Raw genomic sequence first — 12136 nt, 5'->3', positions numbered from 1 at the left:
AAGGATCTCATAAACCACTTAGCTTATATGGTTCTCCATTACAATGTAGATTCTTATAGTTCCTGGAAAAGTTTATAACTATTTTTAAGAGAGGATACTCGCCCTCCTCCAGCCACCCTCCCTCCTCCTTATTGAAAATGAAATGAAATATTAGAGCTCCATTCAGGAGTTAGGCATAGGAATAATAATCAACACCTCCCATAAATTCAATCTATTTCAAATATAATAGAGGGGCAAATATAGAAGAGGGAGGGGGGGTGTCATTGATCGATAGGCACTTTTGAGGGAAAGTATCAGCTTTGTTACTAATAAAAAAACATATCTTACCTTTTATCAGATCCTTTACCGGAAGCTGAGGCTTTTCCTTTTCCCTTCTTGGGCCGCCCTCTTTTTCCTTTGGTTGTTGTTGTACCTGACCCGGAAGCTACATCCTTGTCCTTACTCTTGGCTGGCGATTTTGTTGACTCTCCACCTCCTAGGATATATTTAAATTACGAAATGATTTACAGAGTAAGAGAGAGGGGGGGATGGCTGTTTATTACACTAGTCTCCAAAGTTTATAATGTTTTTATTATTCGCTGACTTAACAAATTTGGGGACTTTCAATAAAATTTGATTCGTTGGTTTATTAAGTGTCCAAACGTTTCAATCACTAATTGTAAGCTACAGAGAGGTAATTTTGTCGGAGATACACACGAAAATACCCACGAGCATAATACTTACTCTGTTCGTCCGTCCGTCCGTTATTCTGATAAAATGTGATATGGATTCGCTACTATAAATAATTTAAATTTACCTTTAGCAGGCGAGCTTTTCTTTCCCTTGCCACGTCTCTCCTTGTTATTTTCTTCGTAGATGAAAGTTTCTGTAACCTTTTTGATGGTCACCTTTGTACGGGGACGTTTTCTCTTATCTTTGCCTTTGGTAGACACTGGCTTTCTTCTATAATTAAATAGTTAAATGGTGAAAAAAAAAATTATTATCTTTTGCTTCCTATGTACTTGTGGTTACGCCCCTAGAGGCCTTTTTAGGGGATTTTTAAAAAGATTGGTGGTACTTTCCCCCAAAATTGCTATAAAATTTGCCAGGACCTATAAGAAGCTACACTGTAAAAAAGAGAACCGAATCTCATACCCCCTCTCTATTCGTTTACTTTAATTTTTCAACAACAAAAAAAACAGCTCAGCTCATAGAATCTGGAAGGTTCCCGGTGTTTTGCCTGTATTAAAGACAGTTTTCTGCGGATGTCAGAATGAAAAATTGCAAGATTAAACCAGTTTTGCTACCCCCGATTACTTGTGTCAAAAAAAACGATGCGATACATTATTATTTAGAACCGGTTCTGATCCAACGGATATTAATCGATTTCTAAGCCATACTGGAAAAGCTATTTACCTGACAACTGGTTCCTGTTCCTCATCACTGTCAGAATCTGAGGCGAAAAATTGGAGCTGATTCCTTTTTCTTTTTCTGCGTCCAGGCTGAAATTAATATTAGGCTATAAAATTTTCGGGAGGCAGGCAGGAATCGAAAGGAATAGGACAATGGACGATAAATTGATGTACATCATATTTCCAATGATGATACACAAAGACAATCGCCGCTAAGTTGTACACATCCGAAGATGGGGTTTATTTATTTTATCGTCACTGGGTGCGTACAAGTCAAAGGGAGATACTTTTTATTTATAGACAATTCTCATAGAAAGATGGAGTTACCTTCCAAAAAATAGATTAAATCCCCGCAAAGAATTAAAAGTGGTTTGCAAGATTATTTTATACAAAAAGACAAAGACAGGATGACATCCTAAATCTTTATATATGGATTATTTTTAGCTTGTTTTTAACATATTTATTTCTGCATTAAAGTCATAAAAGCAAAAATATAAGAAACACATACACATACAATTACTTTTACTATAACAATGAACAACCAAAATTCTAATAAGTTCTGCCTGGTTAACCATGAATAGATCACTACTTTGCCCAAAATAAATTAAACAAAGGTATTCTGGGTCTCTTTCAACTTATAGGCACATCTTTCTTGACAAAAAATGTCTGCCCTACAAGTAGAAAACAAAAGTTCTAGAAATTTATATCAAGATTAAATTCTGAAATTTTCAAAATATTTTAACGAGGGTTTTTTGAGAAAATTAGATTTGAAAATTTCAAGTTCTATTTTCACCCCCTGGGAGTTACCGCATAATCATGACAAGAAAAGCAAAGATTATTTATTTAAAATTTTGAAAAAGTTTGCTTTTACAAAGTTCTTCATAAAACCACTCCTGAATGGAGTTAATTAATGGCCATTTTTATCAGTTGCTTTGCTAAGGTCACGGAAATTCAGCCTTAAATAAATCATATATAGAGAGGTTTAATGAAAGACTTCATAAAAGCAAAAATTGTTCAAAATTTTAAATAAATAATCTTTGCTTTTCTTGTCATGATTATGCTGTAACTCCTAGTGGATAAAAATTAAACTTGAAATTTTCAAATCTAATATTCTCAAAAAATCCTCGTTAGAATATTTTGAAAATTTCAGGATTTAATCTTGATATAAATGTATAAACTTTTGTTTTCTTCTTGTAGAGCAGACATTTTTTGTTTTCCATTTACACTTTAAGAAAGATGTGTAGGACCAATCACATGGAAGAATATTCTGCACAAGATTCATTTTTTTCCGGCTGCAAAATATTTCATTACCCCCCCCCCCCCATAGTTTTTCCCCTCAAGGAAGGGGAAAAATGGAAAAATGTTTTCAGTACTCTTTATTTTTTCCCCTTTCCCTCCAATCCACATTCCCCGCCTCCCAACCTCTTTAACAGGGGATCCCACCCCTGACAGATCAATTGACGAAATCATCTTCACCTTGGATGTAGATGGTTGATTTTCTGTATCATCTAGTTCAACTTCTCCTATTTCCTCATCCACAATATCATCATCAGATTCCTTAACAATTCAATTAGTCAGCAGCGATAATGAAGTACTCAACAAATTTCAATTCTTATTACATAATTTACTATATAATTTAGACGCAATAAAAAGACGTCACCTTTCTATAGACACCTTAACCAGGTTATTAACACAATTTAGTTTAGCCAATCTGGCATAAAAAAAAAGAAACATGTCAAACATCAAGAACCAAAAATCTACAGAGATGTTATGATGTTTGATAGGTTTATCTTTTTTTAAATTGGCAAAATTGTTTAGAAACCTGTTAAGGTGTCTATAGAAAGGTCTTTACACGCCCCATCAAAAACTATAAACATCACTTAAATACTTATTGCAATTTAAATTGTAAGCGATTAGGCAAGGCCCAGGCCAGTAATACAAAAAGTGCTCTATAATACAATATGGTACAAGATTTTAATTTAGCGCAGAACCGGTTTTAAACTAAATCCAGCGGATGCGAATCGGATTCGGAGTCAAACTGGAAACTAACTTTATCAGCCAAAGGATCTATTACAGGATCATCATCTCCTTTCTCTTCTCCCTCTTTATCTTCTTGATTATCACTTTCTCCTTCTTCATTATCATCTTTCTCTTTTTCAGGACTTGTTGTTTCTTCATTCTCTGTCATTTCATATTTATCATTCTTATATAAAAGTAACAGGAGAATGTCTGTGTGTGTGTGTAGCGAAGGATCTCGCTAACCGCTTTAACAATATGGTCCTCCTTTGTGGTAAAGCGTCTCATAAGATTAGGAAAGGTTTCAACTATGTTGGGGAAAGGTATCACAACTCAGAAAAATTACCGCCCCTCTCCCCCCGGCCCCCCCCCCACCCCCCGGAAAAAAACTTTTTAGTTTTTCCTTTAAAACGAGACACTTACTAAATTAAAGCCCTACTCTTCTTAAGATAAATAAAAATAAATTCCTTGTGTGGATTCTTTGTCTTTTGGTGTATCTGTTTGTTCCTGCGGTTGCGAGTTCGAATCTTCTGCTATTGCTGTGTCCACGTCAATTGCCTGTAAAATAATACATAGGAGTATTGTATTTTCATTTTTTTACTTTATATTAAACCATTGAGGAAGGGGGGACAGACATTGTGCTCTTTATTACATTAGTCCCCAAAGTTTTCTTATTCGTCTAATTATAATTAAAAAGAAGGGATAATTTTGTGTATCAGTATGGGGATGTACACCAATTTATCAGCCATTTTAAAATTTATTTGGATCCTTGAATTAAACGAACTATTTTGAAAAATTAGACTTTCTAGTTGTTGTATCCTGGCATATAAAACAATAATAAAAATAGAAAAACAATAGACGAAAATACTATCTAATGCATTGGACTGGAACCCAATAATAGTTTTATATTAATGTTTTCTTATTAGTTGGTTTAAAAACGTAGGGCAAGGTTATTAATCAACGAATAAGAAAACAATATTATAAAACTTTGGGGACTAATGTGATAAACAGCTAAATGTCCCCTACCCCTCTGCTTTATATCCCTGTTAATGCCTTGTTCCAATTAAGTAGTGTCCACACTTATTAACCAATGATTTACCTGAGATGTGGGAGTAGGACCACTGTTTGTAGAGCCTGTACTAGAGCTGCTCTCCATAGAGGGTAGGCTGGTATCACTACTACTTGAACTTACAGAACTTAATTTTTAAAAAAATTATATATTAAGGCCATTAATAGTTATTTATCGCATCGATATTTTAGACGGCTTTCCACGGAAATTAAAGTGAAAAAGATAAAACCAGTTTTGTTATCCCTTAGCGGCCGATGGCCTAGGCTAATAAAACTGGTTCTTATTAACTTTATGATTTTTCATTTTAATATTCGTGGGAAAATGTGTGTAATACGATGCTACACATTATTTTTTAGTATGGCTGAGAAACAGTTCTTCTCCAGAGAAGATATTAATCGGTTTCGAAGCCATACTGGAAAGAATATTAAGCAGTTTGTTTCAGAGGCAAGTATGTCCGTTTGTACAGTACTTAGCTTTGGGTTCCAGTTTAGAAGCAACTCTAAAATTATTAACTAAATCCATTATAATCAAGACGGTTTTTAAACTTTTGTTGGTAGTTTTTTTCTAACAATATATCATATCTATTTGATGTTTTAATAAGTCCTTAGACGATTAGGAATACTTTTTAAAGTATATCTACATTACTTCTTAGAAATACGAAAATAAGTTAATATAAAATAATAAGAGCGATGTCAATCACTATCTACTGTTGTTAATCTTATCTTTTAAATAAGTTATTCACTCGATTTATAGTAACGTGGCAACAATTTTTTAATAATGAGAAAGATAACCTCACCTTTGATTCTCATTATTTGATTCCTGTTGATTTTGTTCCTCATGTTCTTTCTGCTTGTCAGATTCTTCCACATTTTCAGATGATTCTTTTCCCTAAGATATTCAAACAATAAGGACTAGTAGTGCCTGCACCCTTAACATCTACAGGCTCTGATTTCAAAGAGGGCAAGAAAACAGCAGCAAACCACCCCAAGACTTTAATTATAAACTGCAAAAAAACAATTGAGGTAACTTTATGTGGCCTCCCTAAAATTGAGAACTCAATCGGTTAAGTGATTAGCGAGATCTAATGGACAAATTACCAAGGATCTAAAGGGATAGGACAATGGCCGACAAATTTATATACATCCCCAAGGATTATACACCTATTTGTCGCATCTGTAGATTACAATTTGGAGTTGAAATGTAAGGATGCTTAAGTTTATATACCAAAATATAACCAAAATTAACTAAAAGTCCCCAAAATTATTATGCCAACGAATAGGGAAACGTTATTACAATACTTTGGGGACTAGTGCAATAACCAGCCCAATGTCTCCTCTCTCCCTATCTCTGACAAACAAAAAACACTAAAAATGTGCAATGAAAGTAACTTGTTGTTTACCTTATCTTTGTCATCTTTATCTTCCTCTATGAGTTCAATATCTTCAATAATACTGTCATTGCTATCACTATCTCCGCCTCCAGCTTTCTTCTTCTCGGCCTAAACAGTATTAATACAAAACATGCAAAGAGCTTAAACAAAATTAATGCAAAATATGCAAAGGGCCTATAACTTTAAGATACGAAGAGTACAACAAATTAAATAATACGATAAAGCTTCTAGCATCTTTCTCTCGGCCTAAAAAATATAAAACAAAACATACAAAGAGCTTATAACTTTAAATGCAAAGAGCGCAACATATTAGATTAAAGCTACTGTTATTACTATCACAATGTAAGCCCGTAATTCTAAAAAAAAATGATCTAGGACAACAATGAGATGAATAAAACAAACCTTTTTTTTTCTTTTTTCAACTTCTTTTTCTTTCTTAACTCTAGCCTCCTCTTCTCTCTCTTCTTGTAGCTTCTCTATGTGTTCTTTCACATCTCTATAAAGTTCAAACATTACTTTGTTATTCGATAAATTGTTTCTTCATTGATAAACTTCTAGCTACACCCCCTACAGGCATCTAGGGGCACTTGAGGTATTGGAGGAATTGAAATTTGAGCTCTCCCCGAAAAAATCCGACGAATAGGACAATTAAATCATACAAAAAACGGTTATAAAAACAAGTTTAAGAATTCAACATTTTTTATATGGACGTGAGGACTTTCTGGTAACGATTATAGAATTGCTTCGCTTTCCAAATAGGAATTAACAGTTACTTGAATCATCATCAACAGTTATAATCGATAGGACAACTTTAACATGCCTAAATTTACGAAGTGCTAACAGTGACATAAAGACGTACAAAACCTAATTATAAAAAAGCTTCGCTTGATAGTTTTGTACTTAAAAATTACGAATTAAGACTTTTACAAATTCCGTTAATTTCTATCTCTTTTAATAGCGTTCAAGAGCTTTTATCTTCTTCATCAAGAGGGCGTAATTGTTATTTATTGTTTAATATACACAAGGCTATCATCTTTCAAAAATTACACATTTTACCTGTCCTTTAGAAGATCCTTTTTGGTAAAGTCTTTCTGGTTACATCCCATGTACGGACATTTTACTGATTTGCTTTGAGACCTTAAATAGGTAAATAAATTAAAATCCATGACTAAAAACTAATAGATTGTTAATTGTATAATTGTGTGGGATACAAAATCTTTTAGTTGGTTAATACAACTAGCGGCTTGTGATGAGGGGTTACGCCCAGGGAACTAAAGGGATAAGACAATGGCCGATAAATTGTTGTACAACCCCAATTAAAATACACAAAATTACCAATTCTGTAGATTACACTGAGTGGTTGAAACGTTTGAACACTCAACTTAATGAACAAATCAATCAAAATTCCCTGAAATTCCCAACGTTATTAAGCCAACGAATAAGAAAACTTTATTATAAAACGTTGGGGACTAGTGTAATAAACAGCCCAATGTACCCTCCCATCCTGAATAAAACGATGTTACCTTGCCAGATCAATCATGGAGTAAATGGAGAACTTCTCATAAACATGGCCACATAGCTTGTTCTTCACTGGCTCAACTACAAATTTTAAAAAATATTAAAAATTAAAGATGTTTTTGATAACGGCTTTGCCCCTAGAGGCCTTAATGAGCACTTGGGGAATGGGCGGGGTTGATTTTTTTTTTTTTTGGGGTGGGGGAGGGTAATTTGTTCTAGGGACGATTTCTCTTGGAACAAAACCCCAAAATAGTATAAACCACACCAGGACCTATGAGAAGCTACGCTGTAAAGCAAAAACATATCTGTTCAGTGGTTAGCAATATCTTGAAGCTTACCTAACTTTTACCCAAAGTTAATAGAAATGACAAGCTGAACTGCTTGATTAACCTCCAAAAGAGGTGCGTTACATACCTATTTCCTTCTTAGTTATAGGATCGACAGTATTGTATTTAGTGGTACCCACAATTAGATCATCTTTAAGCTTACCTAACTCTTACTCAAAGATTATGATAATAGACATAACAAGCTGAAATGCTTGATTAACCTCCAAAAGAAGTGTATAACATAACTATTTCTTTCTTAGTTATAGTAATATTGACCGTATTATAAGCAGTTTTACTAAAATTAGATCATCTTTAAGTTTACTTAACTCTTACTCAAAGATTATGATATTATACATAACAAGCTGAAAAGGTGCGTTACATACCTATTTCCTTCTTAGTGATAGGATCGACAGTATTGTATTCAGTGTTACCCACAAGTAGATCATCTTTAAGCTTACCTAACTCTTACTCAAAGATATTACAGATAACAAGCTGAAATGCTTGACTAACCTCCAAAAGAGGTGTATAACATACCTATTTCCTTCTTAGTGATAGGATCGACAGTATTGTATTCAGTCTTGACCACAATTAAGTCATCTTCACTGGACTCAGGTTCTGGGGTAGCTGCCTTCTTTCTGTTCTTGCCCCGTCCCTTCTTCTTTGGACCCATGTTGTCGTAGTTTGTAGGCTCAAGTGTTGCACTAAAAAACATATCATTTTATTGAAAAAACTTTCTGTTTGTACTCTGATCAAGTCTAAGTACTGACTTAATATTGTTGTTTAACAATTTGTTTTATAGATAAATATGTTTTAAGTTGTGAACTTTATTCTATTAGGTATTATTTTATATTTCAAATTTATGCTTACTAGGGTCTAGGATTTACCTTAAATTTTAATTAGAGATAGGGTAAAATGAGCACTTGTCCTTAATGATTAAAGATTACAAATACCAAATAACGATCCTTTTCATAGATGCATTCGCCACTTTTTCAACCAGATTTGACGTATTTATCATGTACCTGTGATTTTGAAATAAAATATAATTTTAAAAATGTGGAGTAAGCACAAGTTTTTTTCTTCAATAGGCGGATGAAGTGAAAAGTAGATGCCTTTTTTCATAAAGGCATTGAAAATGATGTTTTGATAAATAAAACTGTACCTGGTATAAGCGTTCATTCCCCAGGAATTATCCCAATACGCGTTCTGTTCATAAGACTAAAAAGTATAAATATCATCAGGGATCCAAAGGGATAAGACAATGAACGATAAATTGATGTATATCCCCAATGATGCCACACCAAAATACCTCTTCTGTAAATTACGATTAATGGTTGAAACGTTAAGACACTCAACAAATCTAAATTCAATAAAGGTCCCCAAGGTAAGCCAACGAATATGAAATAGTTTTTAAAAATCTTTGGGGACTACTGTAATAAACAATCCAATGGCCACACCCCTAGCTGGGATGAATCAAATAATAAATGAGATCCATATTAGCAAGTCAAAATATCCACGTATATGCTATATTCATTATTTTACGTAAATGCACAAACAAAATACTTACAGAAAGAATATCTCTTGGTGGGCTGGTAATCTGATAATTTCCAATTCCAACTGATTCATTATCTGATCCTAAAGCAACAAAATATAAAGAAAACTATTTTGCTTCCAGATTTTCCGCCATTTTAACAGAATAGATACAGAGTAACTTTAACCCTGTATTTGATAAAAAATATATATTTAATTTTCAAGTTTTTCATTTTCATGTATGCAGTACACATTTCTAAAAAATTCACCTAAGTTAAGGAAACATACAAAAAACGGACTTACGGACACACCTTGGTTATAAATCATAAAAAGTAGAACGATGTCTGTTTGTCTGTCTGATATAGTTCACCTTTACGTAAGCTTCTCATAGGTCCAGGAAAGGTTTATAATTATTTTGTAGAAGCCCCTCATCTCAAAACATTTTGTTCTTTTTAAAACTAAAAATTAGAGGATGGGCTCTCTTCTTGACCAAGTGCCCCTTAAGGCCACTAGAAACGTATAAACGGTAATGAAAAGAAGATTTCCATACCTGAACTAATTTCAATGCATTCCCCACCACCAGGCTCGGCATAGCTGGACCGACCTCCACGGGACTGCCTTGGCCCACTACTAAAGCTTCCTGCAAAAAAAATTATGTTATTTTTTAATGTTATTGTTCATTTTAGAATGTAAAAAAATAACCACTTCTGTGGATTAAAATTGACCAACAGATCAAAATTCAATAAAAGTCCCAAAAGTTTTTAAACTAATGTTTAATGGAACGACAATGTTTTTATTTTGAGGTTTTACAGAGTAAATTTTGGTAGAAGGTAAGTTCTAGGCTATTTGAAATAAGGGTTTTGCACTCCCATTACAAAAGACCCCCATAAAATATTTATTTATTCTGAAATCAAAAATGAAGATACACAACGAAGTTTTGTGCAAATCCATAGATTTCTGCTGTGGAAAAAAAATGACTTCGAACCAACTAACAGAGGCGTCTTTCTTATATTTATTAGGGAGAAGATTATTCATCACCAATTATATAATATTCTGATTGATTGATTGATTAGCCATAGTTTCTTAGGGTTTGGACCTAAGTAGTCATGGAGTAGGCTGAGACACTTTTGTATAGCCACTAGGGCTATCAAGCTCCACGTTCAAGCACATTATGACTTGACCCGCTATCTCATGAGAGCTACTCATTATTACCTCACCCTGGCCGAGTATGGCAGGTGTCCCAAATTAAGTCACCGTAGTGAATGACGCTCTCCGCAGAGGAGCTTGGGATAAGGGTAGTACTGATATTATGTACTTGACTATTAAGTATCCAAACTTACTCAATAATCCCCTTCTTACACAACCAGGGGAAGTTGCGTGAATGTATTCAACTGAGAAATTCGAGTTGCCACATGGGGACTAGAACTCGAACTCTCATCACCGTAACTCAGTGCGTTACCACTGAGCTACGACGCCCCTTTATATAATATTCTCAATAAATGTATTAGATAAATAATCCAGATAAATGCCTTGATCCAATGCTGGGGACCTTTTTCGTCTGATAGCAAATTGCTTGGCTTATATCCAATGACCCAATTGAAAGTCGGCACAGGGTCCAAGGAGTGGGGACATACAGTTATTTAACCCCTTCCCCCTCTATTATTTAACTAAATTAATCTACAATCTTTTTTCTCTTAGCATATACCAACCATCAGAACAAGGCATTTTTTTACCAATAAAACTTTATTTCACATTATCCTATCCCTGTATCCCTGATTATTGTACCTTCTCTGATGACAGTGGCAGGTTCCTCTGGGGCGGGGACAACTGCTTCATCCTCAGAATCGGAGAGTTCCACAATTTCTGGTTCCTAAAAAAAAGGGGAGTGGTTATAACGCTGGCTTTTACTATTATGTGGCTAGAATATGCCCAAGAGGGTAAATCATTTTTTTTTATTCATACGTGCGAGGCTGCTGACAATGACACTTTAACGTCATGTCCAACAACCTAGGATTACTAAGGGAAACCAGATATCTCCTTTTCTTTCTAAACACCCGTGATAATAGGTTAAGTGACAACAAACAAAATCTAGGTTGCACGACATGTGTCTATTAGGGTCGCGCATCTGACATAGCAGCAGTAGGAATTATTTTTAACGTCATTAGTTATGACGCGTTGAGCGTTACTTGACTAAACTACAAACCTTGCTTTTCTTCTGTCTGTGTTGGACCTCATCCACAATTGCAAGTTCATCCTAAAACAATTATGATGGGTAGAAATATTCTTTTAAACAGAAATACCACTATACGATTGAACGCTCAATTTAATGAATTAACCAATCAAAATTCACTAAAGTCCCCAAAGTTGTTAAGTAATGAATAGAAAACGTTATTATTTTACCTAAAACTTTGGGGACTTGTGTAATAAAGATCCCAATGAATCCTCCCTTCCTGACTATTACCTCTGATGATTCTGAGAGTGTGGTGTTGGCTGGTTGGACCGGAGGTAGCGGCATCGGGGTAACATCTACAGTTCCTGCGGAGGACTCTGTAATTGGCTCCGGTAGTCCTGTTCTCTCTGACAGACTGTAGCCTATAATGATGAATCTCAACTTAATGAACCAACCAATCAAGAATTCAATGAAGGTCCTCAAAGTTCTTCAGCTAACGAATCAGAAAACGTTATAAAACTTTGGGAAATAGCGTAAAAAACAGCTAAATGTCCCCTCACTCACTTGGGGGGGGGGGGGGGGAGAGGGTGCTAGCTACCAATTTTGTGTGTTAGATTCTGTAGGGGTAGATGTCTAATAATTTAATCCAGAGCGTTCCAACTTTGCCTTAATGTCTTTTGTAGCATGACCGTCGGACAGACGGACCAAGTAACCTGTATGCTCTTTGGT

The 12136-nt window shown here is 34.7% G+C and overlaps 1 protein-coding gene across 12 annotated transcripts in view; it reads right to left on the bottom strand.

The window, feature by feature from the left end:
• The window catches only part of Topors (Topoisomerase I-interacting protein), a 55215-nt gene that overhangs the window by 2130 nt on the left and 40949 nt on the right, over window positions 1-12136 (bottom strand). For all 12 annotated transcript variants that reach the window (XR_013884906.1, XR_013884907.1, XR_013884910.1 and 9 more), the window contains 19 exons: window positions 11699-11829; window positions 11441-11491; window positions 11023-11107; window positions 9788-9877; window positions 9275-9342; window positions 8870-8925; window positions 8245-8411; window positions 7390-7465; window positions 6923-7003; window positions 6269-6362; window positions 5876-5974; window positions 5273-5364; window positions 4507-4603; window positions 3877-3965; window positions 3442-3574; window positions 2868-2948; window positions 1396-1481; window positions 797-942; window positions 328-475 (listed from right to left, as the gene is read on the bottom strand). Coding sequence is in view for 7 of the 12 variants with exons in the window: in XM_080180220.1 (XP_080036346.1) it covers window positions 328-475; window positions 797-942; window positions 1396-1481; window positions 2868-2948; window positions 3442-3574; window positions 3877-3965; window positions 4507-4603; window positions 5273-5364; window positions 5876-5974; window positions 6269-6362; window positions 6923-7003; window positions 7390-7465; window positions 8245-8411; window positions 8870-8925; window positions 9275-9342; window positions 9788-9877; window positions 11023-11107; window positions 11441-11491; window positions 11699-11829 (1870 nt within the window). In the remaining 5 variants the exon portion in view is untranslated. The remainder of the gene's footprint in view (window positions 1-327; window positions 476-796; window positions 943-1395; window positions 1482-2867; window positions 2949-3441; window positions 3575-3876; window positions 3966-4506; window positions 4604-5272; window positions 5365-5875; window positions 5975-6268; window positions 6363-6922; window positions 7004-7389; window positions 7466-8244; window positions 8412-8869; window positions 8926-9274; window positions 9343-9787; window positions 9878-11022; window positions 11108-11440; window positions 11492-11698; window positions 11830-12136) is intronic.

The sequence above is a fragment of the Acartia tonsa genome, chromosome 12 (genome assembly GCF_053477335.1).
Source record: "Acartia tonsa isolate MP-2025a chromosome 12, ASM5347733v1, whole genome shotgun sequence".
Taxonomy (NCBI): Eukaryota; Metazoa; Arthropoda; class Copepoda; order Calanoida; family Acartiidae; genus Acartia; species Acartia tonsa.
Note: the sequence above shows the minus strand (reverse complement) of the source record. Positions and strands in the feature narration are given on the sequence as shown.